Raw genomic sequence first — 24,917 nt, 5'->3', positions numbered from 1 at the left:
AAGACTGCCTTGGCTTTTGCCTTGTATTTCCAACAGACAAGCAAGCAGACAGCCTTCTCTCAAGACCTTAGGACCTTTTTGTCCCCAATGCCAAATCGATCAAACTTTCACATGCAGTGCGCGCCAAGTTTTATGAGCAAATTGTAAGACATCGTTATAATTATTATACAACATAGTCAAATCAGCACAAACTGCCATGCACTTTATCTATATTTTATAGTTTTTCAATCGAGAAAAGTTGGCGTGCCCATTGCCAACTTATGCTTAGCTGCTAGGCGAATAATTCTCATTCAGAGCTTTGGGAAAAAGCAAGTAAAATCAAAATGCAAACAGCAAAAAGCAAAATCAACACACACATACATGTATAGAAAAAAATTGCAAAAAAGAAATACAAAACATTATTTGCTATTATACAACATTTCATATGCACTATGCGCGCTAAATAGAGCTTCAGCTTAGTGTGTGATGTGAGTGTATGTGTAGTCATGTGTGCGGTTGTGTGTATTGTCCATTGCGCAAAGAATGTGCGAAAATTGCATTTAAATTGCTTTAGTCAAAGCCTCTGCGGGGTTATGCATCGGTGTGTACTTCAATCTGTAAGAGTGTGTGTGTGCTGACACTTCCTTTACAGCTTTGTTATCGGCAACAACGTGCCTCCTTCCTCTTAAGCTGTAGTGCCTCTGCTATGTGCTTATGTCTGTGTATGGCTTGTAATTGCACACGTGTTTATGCCTCACATATTGACGGATTGACACAAATATTTCACAGCTACGTCGTCAGATTGAACGCCGTCCCTACCTCAGGTAGCTGATATACTGCACAGTGGTTAAAGTTTTTGTTTAATAGCTTAGAATATTCATACTCTTTTTACTTTTTATAATTATGTATTTACTTGTAATAATATGATAATGACAGCCTGAAGGCCTTAGTTGAACTGGCTATAAATTTACGTTGCAATTAAGGATTACTTCAAAGTTAAAATAGTGTAAATAAATAATATAACAATGAAAAAGGGGCAGCTTTCAGATTAGCGTCCCATAAGTCGATTAAAGAAACACAACTCGCGGATCTTATAGATTAAAATATTAGAGTGGTTTCAAGCTTTTCATACCTAACCTTACATAATTATAAAATTTGTTATATTCTTTGTAACTTTTGGTTTCTTTTCGTAATATAAAATTTTTAGACTGAATCATTAATAAAATAATAAAAAACCGAAAAGTAGTTCTGTTCCTTTCACGTTTTTTAGAGTCATCTACATTATAGATGTCTCAAGAAACCACCGCATTATTTCTCATTACAACATACGTGTGCTAGCTTCGACGCTAAAGAAAATAATTTGTCTTGTAATTTTTGATTTCCATTAAGAAATAAAACAGTTCTTCTTAAAAAGAAATGGTATTACCACAGTGCGTTGACTTTAGGCCGAGCAATTTGTATATCCTTTTTGCATGTGTGTCAAGAAAATGAGGTTACCCCTGCCCACTTGACAGACATTTTGTTTTGTGGCTTGAAATTTTGGCAGAGCCCGCAAAACTGTAATGGGGTTGATTGTAAGGTATAGTCAGGTTGAACATGTTGTGCGGACTAAACACTTGCCAGCGACCGGATGTAATTGTAGGCCCTGCCCCATTTGCCACTCACACACACTCACTCGCTTGTGTATACGTGTATACACTAAGAGGAAGCAGAACAAGGTGAGCGGAAAGCGAAGCAAACTAAAGAATACTTATCATTCATCTACAATATTTGCCATCAGTTTCTTAGCTCGTTGCTGCAAAGGGCTCTGCCAAAGTCCCACGCACACAAATGCAAATACTTAAAGCCCTAGACGTAATCGCACTTCTGGCACAAACCTGGCGCGTCGACTGCCCTTGACCTATGTTTGTTTGGTGCTATTGCGGGGGTGCGGACGACAATGACAAAGGCACATTTTATACCCTTTTTAAGCGGGTTAATAAACTTCATACGATGTTGGAGACACAAAGAATAGCGTGTTGCTCCTAATACTATATTGTACACAACTTCCATTGTTTTATAAATATAATATTTTCAAGATTAAACCATCCTTTTGTTAATGGAAAATATGATTATTCATTTTTAAGTATTAGCTTGTATGCCGTCGACATACGTCATGAATTTGTACTATTTTATTCAGAATAGCTTTGAGCATTACTTAACAAAAACAAAATATTAAAATAGAGTTTTCTTGGTGATAATACTAATTACTGCAAAGGTAGATTGTAAGACACGTTGTCGGTATGCTTGTTGATTGATTTCAATTTACCAATTTCTTCAAAAACAAGCACGTTTTTAAATCTATTTTGGCATTTATTATTCAACATTATTCAAATGTTTAGGAAAGGACTTCTATTATTAAGGGCTCACATTTTATTGAGACCGTTAAATAAAGGGTAATGCTGATTCGACAATGCTGAAAAAATTGTTTTCATAGTTGCTTTTTTCTATTCTTCTGTCACTGCCAATAGGAAGACATTTTAGATTGTTTTTGTTGTTGGCTGGCGCGTCAAATGGACGCCATCATCATTGTCATATTATTATTTTTATTTTTCTGTTTGCCATATTACGAACATTTGTCCGGATAAGTTTTGCTGCTCTTATTCAAATGATGTGATGCTTGGTGAGCATAAAATAAATTGGTGGCCAAATATATTTGCTAATTAGGGAAAATGTCAAATGCCAGGCATTCGTTGGTAACTGTCCCGTTCGCGCACACCCAAACACACACGGCTCAGTTATCAGATCGTATTGGTGTCCTTGTTATCTGGTGGCTCTGTCGCGTTGCCGTTGACAACAACCGCCAACAATCTGCACAAAGTGTTGGCTCGCAATTATGAAAAGTTTTTAATTACAATATTAAATTGATGCTATCGCTCTCATGACAACAGCGGCAATAGCAACACCAACACTTGAGGCAACATGACACGACTGTCCAAAAGACAAACTTGGTTTGGCCGTGGCTGCGGATGCTGACAAAGTGCGACCAGCCAGAAGTTTATAATTTGTGTATGTCAGAACGACTAATTACAGCGATGATTTTTGTGGTCCCATCTCCACCCCGCTTTGTATAACTATTTATATTGTCCTGCCTTCAAGCATAGACAAAGGGCATCCAATTTGACTCAATTCATTGCAACTTTGTTTCTTTCAAGCAATAAAACTCTGTTCGTGATGTTTCCCGTGCGTTTGTTAACATTGTTGCTGTTGTGTAAAACAAGCTTGTTGTTGTTTTGTTCTACTGAACTTGATAATTGCATGACGGCGCTGCTCTCAATAGTTGTTTTTATGTCTGTTGCTGTTAACCCGGGGCTGCATGCTGCACAATTCTTTGTGACAACACCTCTTGGGTCCCATTAAGTTTTCTAGCATATTTGTTGCGCTTAGTTTGTGCAGCTTGAAAATGTAATTGAGTTGGAAAACTTGCAAAATAGTTTCATGAGTTTTCACAAAATCGTCGTTGTTGTTGTTGTTGTCGTCCTCGCAAATAAATTGCACTCGCTTCTGTCATAAATAACGCTCGAAAGTGAAAACTTGCACAACATTGCTGGCAATAACTGCACACATGCACGCACACACACGCACACACATCAGTAAGTGAAGCGATTTCAAAGGGCTTTGCATTGTGCCTCGCCACTGCATTGTAAAGTGGTTGTGAAATATGGGTCCTGTCTAGCAAGTAGATCTGGACTACACAAGATTTGTTATTTGTGTCCTGGGAGCAACAACTCAAGCAAAGTGTTAGGCAACCTACAATATGAGTGACACTCTATTCTTATCTATACTCACATACACGCATATGTACAATACATAAAGTGTGCGAAATATGTCTCTGGGACAAAAATATTTTTTGTTGTAAAAACTATATTGCATTTTTTTTTTTACTTTTTTTCCAACCAATATTTAAAACCATTTTGCTTATAGTAATCCTAAATAAAAAACTGGTTATGTATTTTATTAAATCGGGCGCCCATTATTATTTATAACCTCAAATTTACTGGACTCTATTGAATTTTTTACGTTTTGACACATTTTTTGTTGTCAATTCTAACTTTGAGATTTTGCTTTTTGAAAAATTTGGAATTTCATGGAAATGGCAAACGTTCTGGCTGTCGCTTCTTGCTAGAACGTTTTATACGATGAAAAAAAAATTAGCAAATAAAGAGAGTCCGTCCCAAATTCATCATGAACTTAATCTAACGAACAATGTCTAAAAATAATTTTAAGCTCATCAGTATTTTTTTCATATAAAAAAAAACATTTCAAGCTCTCACCATAAGTGAAGCACCATCAAAATTTGTTGTCTTTCGCAATTCCTTAGCCCGCCTAATGTGTTAATAATAGAATTGCGCAATGCAGATTGAACTTCTTGTCGCTTAATGCGATATTTTACCACTCATCCTGCCAATATTTTCATAACTCTGCTCAATAGTGTCGACATATGCCTAAGTAGTAACTCGGATTTGGACAGTTTTTTTGCATATGAATCCGATTCTTATACCAAACCTTATACTTTTAAAGTTGAATTTATTTTGTTGACCTATGGATACAAAATGATATAGATCTCTAATACTTAATGTTATTATCAATTGATTTTTCATTATTTAATATTCTAAATATCGCAGCCATATTCCCGTTTGATATTCTGCTTAAATTTAACAGAACCCCAAATCGTTATTTTGCAAATAAAGCAAACCCCTAAAAGTATGCTGTACTTTCACAACTGGATCAGTCATACTGCATTGTATGTATTTCAAGTTTACGGAATAATACACAGGCGAGCATCGGCTATGTTTCTTATTCAGCAGGACAAAAATAGTTTTCGTCTTCGTGTAGTTCCATACTTTATTTTACACCGTATTGGTTTCCGCTTTTTCTATTTTATGTTATTATTTTAGAATCATAAAAACATGACAAAAAGTTTTCTTATTTACCCTTTAAACACTATATTTCACACCTTCAAGGCTATTTTGAAATTAAAAAGTTTGAGTATTTTTTGTTTGAGTAAAATAATTTCGGCCATGATTGATCTACTCTTATTTCATCCGTAGCTACATTTAATTATTTCGAAAGTAAATTATTCAGGTGTTTTTCCTTGAAACCATATTTCAAATGTAAGATAACCTGTTGTATCTTACAAGCTACAAATTGAGGAAGACAAGTTTTGCTTGGGGTCTTTACCACAAATTCGGCAGAATTTTTATAACTTGATTATTTTTCTATTCACTGCATTGGTTGAGTTAGTACATACTATTAGCTCTCTTTCTTAAAAATTGTTTCTAATTTCCTGGCATAAGACAACAATGATAGAGTCAATTTGTAAAATGCCTTAGAAATGCGCATTTCAATATATGCGCAATTGCTGGCCATAAAGCCCCCACTTGAGCTTCTAACAATATAATGCAGCTTATTACGTACTCGAGCGCTCGGCCATGCAGAACTGCTGCATCAAAGGTTGATGACAGTTCTTCTTTGGTGCTTTCGCATGTGTGTATACAAGTATATATAAATACTTGTATGTTTGAAATGCGTCAGATCAAAAGGCAACTAATTCTACGGCTTGCTTATGCTTCCAAACCGTTATAGCCAGGCAACGCTTTTCGTTATAACACATAGAAATAAAATACAAGTAATGCCTCACGAGCAGATACTTGAAAGATTTCGCGCGCTTTTAAGCATTCAATACGCGTAAAGTGTTTGGAAGCGTGCACAGGTTTTGTCAACCTACAACATACTCATATGTACTCGTACATAGGCTAAACAGTTATAATACTTAGGAATATGTGTGTGCGTGGGCTAAACATGCTAATGGCCTCGATATAAAAGCGAAACAAAATTCGTTGAAGGGGAATAAACTGTGCGGGTGGGTAAGCCGCTCAAATCGTTTACTCTGTGTCGCATTTAAGGAAGAAAGTAGAGCAATTGGAAACACAAAAGCACACCTAATTGTAATTAGGATGCTGTAAATGTGATAAATATTGTCGAGGTACTGTACATAGTAAACAATAGACAAATGTTTTAATAATAACAGGCGTAAAAATTATAATTTGGATGCATACCATGAATTATATGCCAATGAAATATTTATGCATATGCCGATAAGATACTTTGTGGTAATCCCAATCAAATCGACCACCAGCGCCTTTATCAAATGCTTAAAAAGAAAGCAGCAACAACAACTGCAGTGGCCTCAACAATATTTATCACATTGATTAGATTGCGAATGCCAATGAGTGACTCTACTGGTCCCGCTGTTGCCATTTCATTTATCGTTGTCACAATATCATGTGCATGCCTTAATTTCTATTTTAAACCTAATATGATTATCGTTTTGTTTACAATTCGTGCTGTTGTTGTTGTTATTGATATTTAACGCCCGCGCGCGACATTAATTCATTTACTTCTACGAGTACAAATATGTTATATGTGTATGGACATATGTGTTGTACTTTAGCAGCAGTATCATGTGGCTGGCAAGTGGTGGTTGTGAAATGATGAATCAAAATTTCTGTATAAATGTTCTATGTGCTATGTGTTTCGTGTTACTCAGAGGATGACAAAAAAAAGTAGTTTCAATGATACAAAATATGGAATTTCTAATTGATTTCAATGTTCGAGTTAAAGGGTTACCAAGAAATTTTACATGTAACAAAGAAAAAACCGTGAAAGGCCCCATGTTCTAGGTATATTATACATACATATATTATACATACATATGTTCAGAAACAAGTGATTTGAACTTTCAACAGAAAACCTTTCCAAAAAAGACAAATTTTATCTGCTTAGCGGGATATGTATTCAACATTTGGTTAGTCTAGCTCTTATACATGTACGTTCCGAGATCCTTGCCCGCGTACAGATGAACAGATGGATATGGCTTTATACTTGTAGACTAGTTTTGTCTAACTAATCAATAATGTACATATATACAATGGACAGGGGTTTTACCCATTACTCATAAAAAAAATGGTGGACTTATAAAACCTATGCTTGTAGCTTTTATATTATCGGGATTTTTGCCATTCTATAAGTAACTCGATAGGTGGTAGATATCTAGATAGAGCATGCCTAAATCTTATTGATAAAGCCGTTCATAAATACTGAAATCTTATTCGATTATATCAGTTATCAGGATTATAGTTTATCCAGTACCATTAAATTTCCCCACTGATGTTTCCGTCCTAAAGTAAGTGACTGATGCTAATAGTAAATGGAGCATGCAAGTGAATTATAAAAATTAATTTTATTTTCACACTATTGCTTAGAGAAGAACCCCGATCAAGTGTTTCTTCAGGGCATCCGATTTCTGTAAATTATGATGAAAAGGAATAATGTTTACCTCTCAACTAAACACTATAGATATAGTGAGCACGCATGGAATTAATTACTTTTCTCAATTGATTGCTCACCATAGAAGGTCAAACATATTAAAAATTTGATATGAATCGCTGTGAAGCCCATGCAATAAACACTCGAACGCAAATAACAAAAATCTTGCAAAATTAGGAAGTTGACGGAACGTTTCCCACGCTGCATTTTGTACAAGTATTTAATATGTATTTTGTGCATAAATCTATTTATTTTGTTTTTTGAAATTTTATAATAATGGTGAAGAATAATTGAAGTGTTTGTTCTTAATACACAATTGTACGTTACAAATAGATTCAAATTAATATTGCAGTTCCATACTTAGCTCACCTCGCACTTGACTTGCGATTGCTTTGTGATCCATTTTGATGTTCTTCGATGGTTTTCTATATGTATATTTATAGCAATGCTTTTTTATTTTTGATGTTGGTATTCGGTGTGTTTATTTTTGTTGTTTCCTTCAAATTCTCCTTGCTTGTTTATAAGTTCAACAGCAATTATAGCACGGTGATTATGTCTTTGTAGGACCGAAAATTGTTCTATTAGGCGTATGAGTAACACATCGACTGTTTACTGGCGGCCAAAAGTTCTTTGTACGCTTCTTTCTTTAAAAATAGCAAATACAAGAAAAGATGAGAATTATATTTGTTGGCAGCACAGCACATATAATGATCATCTGCAATGCAAACTTTTGTGTACAAATTCAAATGAATTTTTCCGAAGAACACAGTTTTGTTGTTCTCGTCCCCTCTTGCCCGCCTGTCTGCCTGCATGCCACGAGCCTTGTTATCATTGGCTCGACTATTGTGTCACGCCTTTTTTAATTGCAATTAATTATACAAATCAAATGATGTCTTTACGCCTCGCTGCCGCTATGAGTTGGGGTCAAAGTGCCGGCAAATGACGTGACTGGACGGAAACTGGAAAGGCGTTGGGAGTGCCCGTCGGCTGTCCGCCACTCATTACTTGGCCGCTTTAATTGCAAACCGGGTGCATTGACAGAGCGTTGTGAATTGGCAGATGCGCCGTGTGTATGTACATATGTGTGTGTATTCGAACAATCTGGCACATGTTGTAAGTCAAGCAATTTCAAGGTCCCGGCAGTTGTCGACTTTCATAAATTGATTGCTCTCATCTGTTGAGAAACCAGACATTTAACACACACAAATCACAATAATTGCGATACCAATAATTTTCGATTTCAAAATGAAGAGCAGACAGTGCTTGATTTTGCGCATAAAAATTGAATTATTTGCAAAATGAAAGTGATTTGCAGTTGTACTTTTGTTTGCTTATTTAATTGATAACAGCTAATCAGAAGAGTTGGCCATCACTTTGCTAACACTAAGACTTTGTTCGTGCTATGTCTTAAGTATCTTTAAATTTTGTACGCCTATAACTCTACGAAAATCAAAAGCAACATTAAGACTGTCTATGAGGACTCTTCTTTTTCTGTGTGCGTCAAATGAGTAGGCTATTATCTTTATAAACAACCATTTTGAGCCGCTGGACGGTGAATACTTTTTGGTAAGGTTAAAGACGTAGGAGCATCGCTGGGAGACTATCTTGAAACTTTTGTAAAATATTGAATCAGTGTCAATGTCGCACTTCGATTTAAACAAACTTGAACATTTAATAAAATCTTTACAAGTATACCCTTACTATTCTCGAAACATTTGTATTGCGCACATTTCTTATTTCTTTATTTTCAGTAATTAAATCAATGACCTGGCATGAACGAGAATCTGATGCGTATAAATCCCAGCTTAAATTTCCAAGCAGATTACTCTAAGCCCGGGGCTTCTCTTCTCCACATTAGTCGATTTAAGTATAACTACACTGGGAAATTTATGTAGTACATTGTTTTTTCTTTTTTTTGCTTATAATTTTACGCTTCATAAAGTTTCATGTGTGCAGTGACGGGCGATAGACGCCGACATTGTCGATGGGTGGAAAGTAAGGCAGGCTAAAACCAATTTAAAAGTACGCTACTCCTATATTTCGCCCCTTTCTGCAAATGACATAACAATGCGTGAGAGTGTGTGGGTGAGTGTGGGTTGCCTTTGAAGCCAAATGCAGCATGCAAGCAATATGCTTGGCTTGGTTCAGAGGCTCGGCTCGAGTGTCGAGTTGCTGGCACCTCTGACGCTGGCGCTGACGCTGACGTGCCAAGGACGCGCTTCAATTATTATTGGCAAAGTTCAAAGTATTCAAAAAGACGCGCCAGGCAGGGCATCCAACCACACACACTCCAACTCACAAACACACACACACTCGGCGGAGCATCTGATCCTTTGTCTAACTGATAGACTGTCTGACTGACTAGTAGGCTGGTAGGGAAGGCAGGCAGGCAGGCAGGCAGGCAGGCAGGCAGGCAGGCAGGCAGGCAGGCAGGCAGGCAGGCAGGCAGGCATCGGCAATACTTCAAAGTGCGGCAACTTGATTGAATTTGTGTTGGGTCTAATAATGTTATCAAAAAGTTTGGCAATTGCATTAACGTGCGCGTGTGATTACCATAAAATGTTTGACAAGCAAACAATGAGAAGCGATAACACTTGCGTACACTCTGAACACGCGGCGAAAGTAAAGAAAACAAGAATTTAACCCCACTCTATGAGTAGTTTAGAGATTAGTACTAGTTTTCGTTGGTAGGTAACCGATAGACCTGGCTGACTAACGGACAGCACATACACGGATAGCGTTGAACTCGAAGCAGAAACAGCACGGATAGTTGGATAGTGTGCGTAAAAGTGGTCAACAGAATTTAAGTACGAATAGTTAGTGATAGGGCGCTTGTGGCTCGCGGCGCGTTCTTTACTGGCGCGTTGACTTTTAAATACTGAATACGGTGCCGTTGGCAGCGACTTCGTTTGTTTGGTGCTTGCCTGCCGATGATGAGGAGGCCACACGAACCGAAGCGCAACGAAGGCTTCGGCGCCCAACTGTTTCATTCATTGCCAGCGCCAAAATGCCCCTTGGGGTGAGCTTCCGAATGTGTGTATGTGTGTACGAGTGCGCGAGTTTGCTGATTTGTATTTGTTGCTGCTTTTGTTTTTATAACGTGCTTCTTAAAACGTATATAGGGGAAATACAAACGCCACCGACTCTCAGTTCTCTGATTCTCTCTCCTTTCTTTCCTCTCTTTCCATCAACATCAAAATTATCTGTTGGCATGGGGCCTTCCTTGGAAAATGTCTCTGGCATCGTGGTCGCGTGATAGGTTCATTCTGGTCCGATTTGTGCCCATTTTCTACCTACAATTGTTTGAGGGCCCATTAATGGTATTTTGCAAGAAACATTCTTTAGAAAACTCTGCCAAATTTTTCTTCTGCGTCTTAACACAAATTCGCTGCCTGATAAGAAATGGTTATCAATTCTACCTAAGCAATAATAAACCCATTATGGTACTTAAATTCAACTCACAATTATTTTATAGTTGTTGACTTTCTTTCTCTTATTTTAAATGAATCGACTGAATAACTTATTCTATGACTTGTCTATAGTGCATTGAATTTATGACCCAATTTTCGGCGAGCTCAACTGAAACTGTGATTATAATATATTTTGACGTTAATTAAAATAAAATCTTAAAAATGCAATTATATTACAAATATCAATTCACTTATTGCGTATACGCCATTTGAGACGCACCTGAACACACCCTGTATGCACGATATATGTAAACCCCTTACGAAATAAATCGGTAAGAAGATATCTTCCAATGGCCTTGAAAACGCTGCATTAAAGCCACACAACAACAGCTACAGCAATGAGAGAGAAAAAGATGCGAGTATGCAACAATACTGAAAACCAACAACAACACAATCTCCCAACCACGCACAATATGTGTGGCTGTATGTGTGTGTGTGCGTGCGTGCTTATAAAAGGGGAAATTGAGCGCACGTTGAAGCTCTCTCTCATACTCTCTCTCATTGGAAAACGGCTGACATTTAGCGAATTCAGGGAACAAAACAAAATAATAAAAACTTGCTGGCTTTGTAGGCAGAGCCTGTACGAGTGCGTGTATGTGTGCGTGTATGTTTGTGTGCGTGCGTGCTAGGGTGTTGCTGCAGCGGGAAAACTGCACGTAAGGATTTATGCAACAATTCGGTCGGATTTTATATAATTTGTAATTAAAACACCAAAGGCAATGGAATCCTGCAAATTTCTCATCAATAGCGTGTACATTCCAACATTTTAAATTAAATGAAAATCTCGTTTATGAAATAAGCCTGGATACTGATATTGCGACAATATATTCGATACTAAAATTTAACTAAACAAGTCGTGTTTATATGATCTATTTTATACAGATTTAAGCTGTTCTATTTTTTAATTTGTTTGCACTTAAAAGCATAGGGCTCATCTATACACATATTGTTTTGAATTTTCTTACTAGATGTGTTAATTTTATGCGTTATTTATTTATAAGTATGCCTTTTACATTTGTAGAGCTGTCCAGAAGCAGCTGTTTTTAAATGAGTTTTAAGGATTTTTTTTTTGTTGTTGCCAATAATAGATAATCAAAATTTATCCTCTCTCATGTTCTGAAAATATGTTATTTTTAAATTTCTTTTCCTAAATTTAAACATTTTCATTCATGTGGATACGGTTTTGGCTTCTACAGCGAAAAAAGCGAAAAATAATAGATGTCAAAATAAAAATTAAATATTGTTGAGCCCAATTAAAAATAACTTGCAGTATTAAAAATGTTGTAAAAGTGTAATAATTTCATATCAAACGGTCGTGTTATAGACAACTCTACAGGGCGATTCCGCACAAAATAGTATTTTAAATTACAAGCTTAATAAACAAAAAAAAAAAAAAAAAAACGGTCACAAAATATATCTCGAAACATGTAAGACTTTTTTCAGGAGGAAAAAAATTGATGTGATTGTATGGTATTTGTATGATATTTGTATTTACAAATTCGAGAACGCTTTGAAAACGGAATTTGTTCTTTTCGAATAGTGAATGGAACCAACCATTTTTGTTTTTGAAACTTAAGACAAAAATTGTCTACCAACAGATTTATATAATTATAAATGTTAAATTGTTATTAAGACTAAACACCTAGTTTAAGTTATATTTGTTTTTAACTTTAAGTTTAATTGAAAAAATAAAAAAAAAAAGACAAAAATTGTGGGAACACTTTTTCCTTTTTAGTTAAAGGATCTCGGGGTTATTGCATTTTGCAGACCATTTTAAAATGGATTAAAGAAATATGCTGATGAGGCACAATCTGCAATGTAGAGATTTTTCGGATATAACTTAGATAGAAAATTAGCTGCACATATTTTCCACACATACATACTGATATTTCAATTAAATGCCAAACACGTTAAGCAAATGAACTGAAAACCATTCGCTCTTTCCTACATCTCTTTATTCTTTTAGTTGCTGCTTAGCCATATTCCTTTGTTTTATGCTGGTTGGCTAAAAAGAGTTGACTGAACCTGCCCTGCACAGCATGCAGCGAAACTTTTTAATTAAAAGGAATAGCTAAACTTTAAATGGCAAAATGCAACACAAAATATACAGATCAAGTACACGCACACACCCACACATTGATATGAGAGTCATACGCATAGTTCATTGAATTTGTAGCATACCTTAGGGCTGATAATACATATCATATACACGAGCAGCAAATCAGTTTGCATCAACACCAACCTTTGTGCTATAAACGTTGAGTTCGACGAACACAGATGCCTCGGGTCACGGCTAAAAAGCTGCCTGGGCAGGCATAAATACAATTTAAATATTGCGCCGCAGAACTTTTAGCCTGGACGAAAGCTAGCAAACGGAAAAAAATGTCCAAATTATACAGTCAGCAGGAAAGAGACATAAAAAGAACCTAAGACGAACTCGGTAGAATGTTGAATGCTCTTTGATTGTTGTTTTATGAATGTATTGTTGCACTGTATAGTAATGGGTTCTTTTCATATAACCAATAAATGTAGCCAATTAATTATATTAAAACAATTTAGTTGAATTTAGAAAAAAAGATCCCATAGAATTATAATTTGTAATATACTATGTACTATTTAAATACAAAATCACAACCCTGGTAGCTGTCAAAGTGACTAGTCGACTTTTTATTGTGCGCTCCGTGAAAAATTGTAATAAATTCCTCTTTTTCAATTATTTCGCGTATAGTGCGTTAAAAAAAAAAAAAACCACCCGGAAACCTAGTTTCACCTTGGCTTTTTGGCAATCGTTTAGTATCCTTATTTTCTTGGATTCCAATCAACAATTAATCTGCTGTATGGGGCTGCTCTGCTGACGTATACACGTCATCGGAGCAGAGACAGCCCAGAATTTTTCTTCTTTGCTTGTTTTGCAAGTCATCTTATCTCACGTAAATGAATGCTGATGAAGACTCGGCCGCTCTCGGAGCAGCTGAGGAAGTAGTCAATAAGCTGCCGAAGTACGTGGAGATGAGAAAAATTTCTGGTAAATCACCTTCGGAGCTGAGAGCAAAAATAACCAAGGACTTGCATATGTCAATGGGAAAACCATACTTAAAGCCGTCAATCTCAACCAGTAACTGGATTGCCTCAACCACTTGTACATCGACTACAAGTACCCTAACATTTTCTGTGGTGAACTCTCAATCAATGTATACTACAGTAGCGACATCAAATGGCAGTTTGTGCTCCACACCCGCCGTTGTGAGTACACCGGCTTCAATGACAAACTTAGTTGCAAATCCAACTCTGGACAAATTTTGCTCGTTTCAAATGCCAGTACCCGGTATTAATAGGAAGCGGAAAGGAGCCGTCGAGTCACTAAAATCGGCTCAAAAAAATAAGCCAACTCCTGTCAATACAACCCAGGGACAACGAACTGCGTCCTCCTCTCCGCCAGCGCTTCAAAATAATAGATTTGCAGCCCTTTCGGAAGAAGCTGATTCCATTATGGAAATGGAAGAGCCAGATTCCGAAGATCCATCGAGCCAGCAAAATGAAGCCAGCCGTTTCCAGCAGGGAAGTAGTATTCCTAAGCCTCCTGCTATATGTGTGCCACAAGTCAACAAATTGGATAAGCTGGAGGTGGCGCTCAATTCTGCTGTCTCCCCTAACGATTACGACATACGCACATCGAAATCTGGGATCTCGCGTATTTATACGAAGAATTCGAATGCGTTTCGTGCAATAATCAAATTATTGTCCAATCAAAATTGTCAATTCTGGCACCACCAGTTGAAGGAGAACAAACCCTGCAGATTGGTGCTCAGAGATATTCATCCCAATGTACCCAGGCAATTAATAGAGCGCACCTTTACCGACAAGGGCTTTACAGTTTTGAATATATATTGCCCCAGAAAACCGGACTGGCGTAACATTCAAATTAATGAGGAGGATGGTGAGGACATAAATAATGTTAAAACAAGTAAAAAAGCTAAAGTCGGGTGTCCCGACTTTGAAATACTCTGTACATATGTTTACAATAATTATAAAAAATAAAAAAAAAAATAAATAAAAAAAAAATTGGATCGATTTTACCTCTCTCGGTATTCGAACTCACGTAAAGGGTGTATAATTGCACATTTACATAGCAATTGCGTCTGTGTGAGTGTATGTATGCCTATGCGCATCAATTCGTGTCTGTGTAAGCATTTTCGCAGTCAACCAAACAGCAACATCAACAACAGCCGCGGGCAGCGCTTGAGCAGCGCTGCAGCAGCGCTGCAGCAGCAAATATATTTATGGCTATAACTTCTTGGTAAATCGGTCTATCATAGTGAAACTTGGCATACGGACACATAATTACTAACTGGGGGTATTTGCAAAATTTTAGTTCGAAATTCCAAGAATTACGGGAGTTAGAGAAAATCGCATTTGCGGGGGAGAGGGGGGAGGGAGGGAAATTCCAAAATATACATTTTCTGCGTATTCACACAAGGCATCTTGGACTAAAATTTGGTGTGCCTAGGTTTTATAGTCTCCGAGATATAGGCGATTATACGAATTGAAAATCGGGAAAACCCCCATAGGGGGGAAGTGGGGGGGAAAATCAAAAAAATAAAACAAACTCGTATAGAATATACACATAACGCATCTTCGTGCAAAATTTGGTGTCTCTATCTCTTATAGTCTCTGAGATCCAGGTGTTCATACGGACGGACAGACGGACAGACGGACAGACGGACAGACAGACAGACAGGGCTAGATCGACTCGTCTTGTCACGCTGATCAATAATATATATACTTTGTGGGGTCTGCCACGCCTCCTTCTGCCTGTTACATTTTTCAGCTCCCGCAAACCTAATATACTCTTGTACATTTCATGTACAGAGTATAACAAGACAAAATATGTTTTACGTTAACCTCCAGAACGCACCCAACGTTGCTGAGGCACTAAAAATAACTCAAATTGGTAGACACAGGGTTACAATATCAAAGGCCAAACAGAGTAAAGAGCTGGTACAATGCTTCAGATGCCAAGATTTCGGGCACACGAGGAACTATTGCCTTAAAAAGCCGGTTTGCGGTAAATGCTCGGGGGACCATGATACTGGCTCAAAATCATGTAACCTGAATGATAATGGGGAATTTATATGCGCTAATTGCGGCGAAGACCACATGTCGAGCTTCAGAGGCTGCAAGGTAAGAATTGATCTAGCCAAAAAACTTAAGCCAGCTGTGAGGTTGCCGAAAGATGGACTAGTTATCGGTAGCAATAGGAGTTACCCAAATAACCAAGGCACTAAAGTACAGTTTATCTCAAACTCTACTGTTAAGAGTGGCTTCTCTTATGCTGATGCAGCTAGGCCAATTGGAGAAAAACGTACCAGCGCGCCAACAAACCAAAACTCGCCCCGATCACACAGTTCCGCCGAAGATTGGCATCTAAACAACAAATTTAGTATGCTGGAAAAGGCGATTTTAGATCTAAACGCAAGAATGGATCAAATGTATAAGCTCATTCAGGAAAATATGGATTCCAATAGAGCCTTCCGTGACTTGGTACAAAAACTAATATCCAAATGTTAAATCCGCTGTTAAAAATCGGATTATGGAACGCACGGGGCCTGGTCAAAAACAATGATGAACTCAGGCTTTTCCTAAGTTCAAACTCGATCGATATCATGTTAATAACCGAAACGCATATGCGTCCTGGCTTGAACGCATATTTGCCAGGATACGACCAGTACTACGCTAATCATCCTAGTGGCACCGCTAAAAGTGGTTCTGCAGTCATCATTAGATCAAGTATCGCTCATTCACAGAATGAGCCAATTCTAAAAACAAGCATCCAAGCGGCCAGCGTAACTATACCGACGAATGGTGGAAGCATCAAAGTCTCCTCCCTATATCTTCCTCCCAATGAAGCTTGGTGCAGGGCCGACTTTGATCTATTGCTTGCAACCTTAGGAGATAAGTTTATTGTAGGCGGTGATTTTAATGCAAAACACCAATGGTGGGGTAATTCCAGATCTTGCAGGCGAGGAAGGTGTTTGCAAGAGGCCATAGCTAGTACTACTTGCCAAGTTCTTGCTACTGGAGAGCCAACTTTCTACTCTTACAACACACGACTTAACCCCTCTGCACTAGACTTCTTTATTGTCAACAGGATTGCCCTAAACAGACTCACCGTTGAAACAAAATATGAGCTCGCATCGGATCACCTTCCAGTAGTAGCGACGCTACATCATGCACCGCAATATAATCCCAAGAGGGAATATATTCTACCACCTGGCTCCCGTATTGATGTTTTTAAAGCCGATCTCGAAAGAAGAATTAACCTGAACGTCGAAATTAACAGCCCAGAGGATATCGAAGACGCGATATCAATCCTCATGAAGAACATTTCACTGGCTGCGTCTTCTGCTGCACCGAAAACTTTACGCTTGCCAACCCAACATAGTCAAGCTAGTCTACCACCAACGGCTGCTGCGCTCTTAAGCCTGAAAAGAAGAGTCAGGAAAGAATATGCAAGAACTGGAGATACTCGCATTCATCAAATCTACAAAAGACTGTCCAATCGACTGCAAAAAGAGCTTGCTAAAATCAGACAAGGCAGAATTGATGACATATTGGAAAGTGCTGGTCCAGATGCATCATTTAATTACTCGCTCTGGAAGCTTACGAGGCGATTTAAGAGGCTGGTCATCCCTAAGACTCCAATTAAGGATCCTACAGGTGGATGGAGCTACTCCAGTCAGCAGAAAGCTGAAATCTTTGCAAACAGCCTAGAGGAAAGATTTAAGCCTTTTGACTTTACAACAGCAGATAGGCGAAGGGTAGTCGAGCTTAGGCTGGAGATGCCATTCCAAATGGCCTTGCCTGCAAGCCCAGTTACACTTCAAGAAGTGGTACAGCAGATAAAAAATCTAAAGGTAAAAAAAGCGCCTGGAGAAGACCTTTTAGACAACAGGACGCTGAAACTGCTCCCCACAAGGGCTCTGCTGTATATTGTCTTGCTCATGAATAACATACTCAGGCTGAGGCACTTTCCAAACTGCTGGAAAATGGCGCTAATTACGATGATTCCAAAGCCAGAGAAACAGCATACTGAAGTAGATGGATATAGGCCGATTAGTCTGCTACCTGCCCTCGGGAAGATGATGGAACGCGTGATTCTGGACCGGATTCTCCAGCTCGAAGCCGTGACGCGCAGAATTCCAAAATGGCAATTTGGTTTTCGAAGAAGTCACGGAACACCGGAACAGCTCCACCGTGTGGTCAACTTCGCCCTGGAAGCCATGGAGCAAAAGATGTACTCAGTGGCTGTGTTTATGGATATTAAACAAGCTTTTGATAGAGTGTGGCATGATGGTCTCCTCTGCAAATTGAAAGGCATGCTAACTCCTCAATTGTTTCAACTCATCGAAAGCTTTCTAAGGGACAGAAGCTTCAGAGTTGCTGTTGATGGAGTGAAATCCACGAGGCGCTCAATTTGTGCAGGGGTGCCCCAAGGCAGTGTTCTCGGTCCTACCCTGTATACATTATTTACTGCTGATATGCCTGCACCGCAAGAGATCATTGGAGTAGACGAGGATGACGCACTAATAGCTACTTACGCAGACGACACTGCGGTGCTTACCAGAAGCAGAGATATCGATGTAGCTTCGGAAGCCTTACAGCAGTATGTAAGTAGTTTCGAGAAGTGGGCTCTGAATTGGAACATTGGTATCAACGCCAGCAAGTGTGCGAATGTCACATTTACAACAAGGCCGTCGTCATGCGGAGATATCACAATGTTGGGGTCCACGCTCAGTCATACAAATTCGCACAAATATCTTGGTGTAATTCTGGACAGAAGACTCAACTTCAGCAAGCATACAACAATGGTCAAGCGATCGGTCATGGCAAAAGCCGGAAAGATGGCATGGCTGCTTGATCCCTGCAACAAGCTGTCTCTGCACAGTAAGGTGACAGTATACAAGTCCATATTAAGTCCAATATGGAAGTATGCGCTACCAATTTATGGCATTGCCGCTGCATCGAACCTAAATAAAATAAGAGTTGCGCAAGCTAAAATACTCAGAAAAATATGCAACGCTCCCTGGTATATGCGCACTAGGGACATCGAAAGAGACTTATGTGTCCCCAAGGTTGGCGATGTCATTCAAATGCACGCAAGCAATTACGAGAAGCGACTCGGCAGTCACCCCAACGCACTAGCGAGGCGGCTCCTGTCCAAACCTAAGAAGAGAAGACTGAAGAAGTGCCATCCAAAGGATCTCCCCACAAGAGCCCTTGTATAAAATACATAGTATATATCATAAAATATAATCATTTTTCATGTAAAACATTGTAAATATTGTATATATGTACATAGATATAAGTGCGTCCTATAGATGCTTACTATAGACAACTTTTGTATTCCCTAACTTTCAACTAGCTTAAGCTGCCATATTGGTAGTAGAAAACTAGTTTAATAAATTGTATATATGTAAAAATACAAAAAATATATAAGAACAGGCATTCATTACGTTCGAATTAACTTGTATTGTCTAAGGTAAAAATATCAAATAACTTGACTTTGACGCCTGCTTTGAGTGTACCAAGAACTATAAAAAGAGACTTCAGGCAGTCACGCAGCCTGAAATTAAATGAAGTCACGTGCTGCGTTGATGCTGGCACTGTTGCTGTGACTGCTACTGACCCAGCTGCTGACACAGTTACTGCCTCAGCTACTGCTGCTGCTCCAGAGCGCCTTCGTGAGAATTGCTCGAATCTTATTGCGAATGGTTAATGCGCCTGATTTCAACGTCTAATCAGAGTTTGTGTGCCAGCCAAATGAGCAAATATTTATGGCCATGTTGCGGCTTGTTTGTTTGTCAGTTGTTCACCAGAATGGCCGCTCTGGGCCGTTGTCCGCTGTTCTAGCCGCATTCGATTTGTTGCTAATGGTTTTTGTCACTTCAGCGGGCGGCCATTGAACGAATGGACATGGGCTGAGCAGTTTGCTGAGCCATGTTGGAGTGCTTGAGAGCATTTAAATTATGCAAAATGCATACATTACAGTCGCTTTATGCTGTGTCAAGAGGTCATCACTTGTTTCGCTTTGGTTTTTTTATTGGCTGTCAAAGAGACTCGGGTATTCCTTTAATGCGTATGTATATACATATATATATATATATATATATATATATATATATTCAAAAATCAATTGACTGATGCCAGCAGCTGAGTTATCAAAGAATTTAATATACAAAACGTGCACGTTATTGCAATGCCATAGAGTCAAGGACGCACGGCATCTGCTAAAGGCAGGAGGATATTGCAGGCTACGCACGAAAGCATGCTACACAAAAAATTTTCACTTTGAAATTGAATACATTTACGTGACCAAATTAGAGCCTGAAGCCTTTGCTTCTCAACACATTTTCATTGCAACAACTTCATATTGCTTAACAACAAAAAATTAATGGTCTAAGTTTAAAAAGTTTGCTTTTTTTGAAGCAGTCCATAATTTGATGGCTTCCATTTTTTCAGATATTCCAATTAGGTTTTGGGTAACACATCTTTAATGGCATTCTTGTTTATTCGCTTAAATTCTTGCATTGCAACGTTGGAAATTGTATAGATAAGGCTTAATAAAATTAAAATGAATAGTTTATGAAAATATGAATTTATAAATAAATACTTCGCCCCCCAAGAAATTCCTAAAAATTGTGAACAAAATGCTTAAAGTCTTAGGGCTTCACATCAATCCAGCTAGTTGCAAAGAATTGAAATTTTAAATAAAGGAACTTCTTTGCTAATACTATACCCTTTACTGGCTTTAATGAAGATCTTATTTATATTTATTTTATTTTTTTATTGGAATTAAACTGCGCTCAAATAGTAAACAATTATTGTATTAAATACATTTAATTCGAATATGCCACAAAATAGTTATGTATTGCCAACTTTTGTTTGCAACAGCTCAACAGTAAGGCAGATGTATTTTTCTGGTCACGCTCAATAAAATTCAATTAGCGCCTTTGTTATTCACCTAAAATATATTTTAGAATATAAATTTTAAAGTGGGTAAAAAATGTTTCCAATTACAACAGATAGCTACTATAGAATCAGCATCAGCAGTGGCGGCTGCAATCGGAGTCGAGAATGCTCGTAACTCAACTGGCAGCTCAAGTGTCAGCGAACGGCAGAAATTGTGCGAAAAAGGGCCAAATTATTGTGCAATCATAAATCAAAATGTAGGCGTGTCAAAAATGGTTACGACTGTCACTTCTCATCAACGACAAAGTGGCAACAAATTAACTGCCGCTACAGCCACCTCGACTCATGCTAGCCAAGATAAATTGTGACTGATAATGACAGCGTTGGGTTGATATTGCCGTTGTTGTCGCCATTGCCATTTTCTACAAACGTTTAATTAGTTTTACAAGCTCTACGACAAATTGACATTGCGTTTCATTTTTTGGCATTAGCAATTTCGGGCTCTGATCACCCACACTCCTCGCCGTGCTGAATTTCGACAAATTGGATAGACCTGTGATTGAGATACGCATTACGAGTATAAAGTCAAACAAACACCTTGAAGCACCACCAATCCCCTCGACCACTCGACAATCGGTAATCACTGTTCAAGTTCACAGACTATAATGCATAAATGCATACAAATATTCGAGTAGTCAGACAGAATAATACATATACTCGCATAGTACTATACTTATACATACAAACCAGTCGGTATTTATGAAGGCCTTCTGGCATACTCACACTTATCATCTTTGCTCATATTTCTGCAATGTGTTAATTATCGTTGCATTTACTAGTTTTCAAACAATAACACAATGCTGACATGTGTGTGGAGTAGTGCTTGTGTATGTCTAAATGTTATCAAGCAATCAATCAACAATCGTATCTTTGGCTCTACAATTTGACACAAGAGTGGCAAACACTTTTGTATACGTACAAGTATTTATAACTCACAATAATAGTTGGAATTAATGCACATTTATTGTGACTTAAGTTGCCGGAAAATGCCACTTGTAATTCACACTTGAGCTCTATATGAAAAAATTCCACATTGGCGAACGAGAAATGCTGTGTGAGAAACGAAACCGCTGTCGCGCGATTTATCTACGAAAACTCCAAGATAATGACTGACTTTTGTTTTTCGGCACGCTCGCTGTTCTAGGGTCCCAGGTCTCGAGTTTTTTTTATTCTGCCATACACATATACAATGTATATATTCACACATACATAGATGTGTGTGTGTGTGTGAGCTACCAATGAGTGTGTGTGTGCCTGTGTGTATTGTATTTCATTTTGTTGATAGCTGACAACACAAGGCAGCACACCTTGCACAGCAGCATACATACATAAATATATATGAATCAGTTCATATACATATGTATAAGTGGGTACATATGTACATGTATGCATCGGAGGCAGTCGGCAGCTGAGATAACTGCAATAGTATAACGCGTTTTTATCAGTTGACAGCATTCTGATGGACGGTTAAATGGGCACGGTGGGCTGTTCGCGTCGTTTTGTTGTTGTTTTGTTTCATTAAACCTCTGTATGAACGAGTAGTATTTAATATTGTTGTTGCTGTTAGAGTACTGATTGTTATTCGAGTGTTGACAGATTATGAGAATTGAGCGGACGTATTGTTACGAGATATGAAAAGCCTTAGCCCACATTAAATGAAATGAATTTTCAGCCGATATTTGTGTTTGGTTACTTCAAAAGATTAATGACTGATAGTTCTTTGCATAACATCTTCAAACTCCTATAAGCGTAATATTTTGCAACAATTTTAAAGCAAAGAAACTACATACTTAGAGTATTCTGTAAATCTTAAGCTCTTAGAACCTGGGACCGTTTTCTAGGAATTGGTGAAAAGACAAGAGTTTTTCATTTTCAAACCGTAGTTTAAATATTCCTCAATTCTCATTTTATATTATGTCTCTTATTAGCGACGTTGCGGAGCTTTCGAAATTTTCGACATGCAGTTATCTGATAGCGGTACTTAAACACAACCTCTTATTTTTAATTGAATTAATTGTCTCTGCTTTTATTTGATAAACACTCAGCTCAAAAAACATCAACATGTCGGTTTTTATGACATGTACTTACTTTTCCATGTGAATCATAGCTGTATTTTATAAAGCTTTTATAAATGTCACATGACATGCATGTTTAAGTTAAAACAGGACTATGTATTAAGTACTTCAAATATTTGCATCTTAATATTTTTTCCACTTACGTGGCACTATAAAAACACATTCATGTCGAAAGAAAGTTCCCAAAGCAAAGAGTTGAGCAATGCAAACAAGTTATTACCCTCGCTTTTTATCAACTCTTCTACATGAGCTTGCAAGATTTAATTATTTGATAATTATAAAAGTCACACCGATCGCTGATAATGGCACAATTTTATGTGGTCTTTTTTTTCTCGTGTTCACCATTGATAACTGAACTGAGTACCCACCCACTATTGTTTACCGGTGCGTATGCGTAATGCATGAAGGTGGCGACTATCGAAAGTTCCTTTTTTTGCCATTGTTTAAATTTGGCCAACTTGGCGCTAATTTGGCACGTGATATTTACAGCTATCAGTTTGAGGTGAGAGGCACTTTAATTAAGTTTTATACGAGCCCACATTTTTAATACCATGGTGGGATCTGCTGGGCAGATTAGATTAGCTTTCAATGTTTTAATACACCCACTGGATTTATTTATTTATGACGATTTAAATAAATGAAGCATATTTCATGTTTAGCTTTGAAATACCCTAACCGGGGCTTGTGAATATTTGGAGATTTTTCGTTTTGAAAATTGAACTCTAAACAAAAATCCTGCTACTAAAAATGATTTTTGTTCCTTACTTATATGATATTTTAAACACTCAGAGCATGGCTTAAAGTGGAACATTATCGACTAAAAAGTTTTATTAGTATAAATAATATACGAGTATATTCCCCCACTGAGTTAGTTACACAATTATTTTCTAGAGAGAAAGAATTAAAAGAATACAAAGTCCGCAATTGACAGGATATGGATCGGATCTGTCCCGAGAAAAAAAAGATTGGGATCCGCGTGTTGCTTAGGAAAAGAAAGCCGAAATTCAAGCATATATTTTCAAAACGGTGGAGTAGATTTAACGATCATATGGTTGTTCCACAAATAACCGCATTATGAGTATATTTTAAAGTTGAAATGGTCCCCTATTATTCCAGTCCAGTATAACTTATATTTTATTTGTTCATTTGAGTTATAACATATGCTTGTTCAAACAATCCCCCAATTGCAGTGTCACAAATAGAAATTCAAAGACTACTCAAAGTGTCAGTGCACCTGTCAACATTTCATATGCAATTGCAGCTATTAATAATCGCACCGAATTGAAAATGTGTGCATCGGATTTTAATAGCATTATGAAAACTAAAAATGAAAGCGCAGCAATTTGCAAACAGCAACAAACAAAAATTAAAATTAGAATTTAACACGCAAAAGGCGGTCGTGTTCAAATTGGCAGCGACTGAAAATGTGCCGCGTCGAAAGGTGAGTGTGCGTTGGCGTGTGTGCGTTTGTTGTTGGTGTTGTGTGTGTGGGCCATTGCTAAAATTAACGCGCTGCAATAGCTGGGCACACATTAAATTTTATGACAATCTAGATTGCGCATACAACATGTAGGCCATGCGCCTAATGTACCAGGCAAATTATGAGCAATTATTTCTAATAGTTTGGCCATAATTTCTATTCTAAAATGGTAACGAAACCAATGATAATTCGCTTTAATAAAACATTCTAAGTAAATGTATTATCAGAAATAATAGGAAATTCTGCCAATTCTGGAAATTTTGCTCCGTTCATCAATTAGTAAAAATCTACCATTAACACAAATTGGAGTTGTTCATATATGGAGTATTCATATAAACCGATTATCAAAAACTAAGAGAAAATTTAAACCCTACCCGAATTTGATTATATTATCATATTATATTTTGTAGGACCTAGTATACTTTACTAGTACACTGTTTAAGTAAACGACCTTTTGGAATAAATACGTTTTTTAAATCCTTAGAACTTTTTCCAGCACATTTCATTTGATAAAAT

General features: G+C 37.7%; 1 protein-coding gene across 5 annotated transcripts in view; it reads right to left on the bottom strand.

Annotated features, from left to right (window-relative positions):
* Positions 1 to 24,917, bottom strand: part of LOC115628287 (calcium-binding protein E63-1) — a 55,735-nt gene that overhangs the window by 16,235 nt on the left and 14,583 nt on the right. The window contains exons 1-2 of one of the 5 annotated variants that reach the window (XM_030524326.1): positions 9,901 to 10,192; positions 7,708 to 7,991 (exon numbers count right to left, since the gene is read on the bottom strand). The exons of 2 other annotated variants lie outside the window; for them this stretch is intronic. In XM_030524326.1, the coding sequence (XP_030380186.1) occupies positions 7,708 to 7,750 (43 nt within the window). In that variant the 5' untranslated portion in view covers positions 7,751 to 7,991; positions 9,901 to 10,192. Of the gene's footprint in view, positions 1 to 7,707; positions 7,992 to 9,900; positions 10,193 to 21,569; positions 21,716 to 24,917 lie in introns of those variants that run through there. 2 more of the 5 variants (XM_030524327.1, XM_030524328.1) reach the window with 2 other exon arrangements.

The sequence above is a fragment of the Scaptodrosophila lebanonensis genome, unplaced genomic scaffold, assembly GCF_003285725.1.
Source record: "Scaptodrosophila lebanonensis strain 11010-0011.00,11010-0021.00 unplaced genomic scaffold, SlebRS2 tig00000113-arrow-arrow-pilon, whole genome shotgun sequence".
NCBI lineage: Eukaryota > Metazoa > Arthropoda > Insecta > Diptera > Drosophilidae > Scaptodrosophila > Scaptodrosophila lebanonensis.
This window is presented reverse-complemented; position numbering and strand designations above follow the sequence as displayed.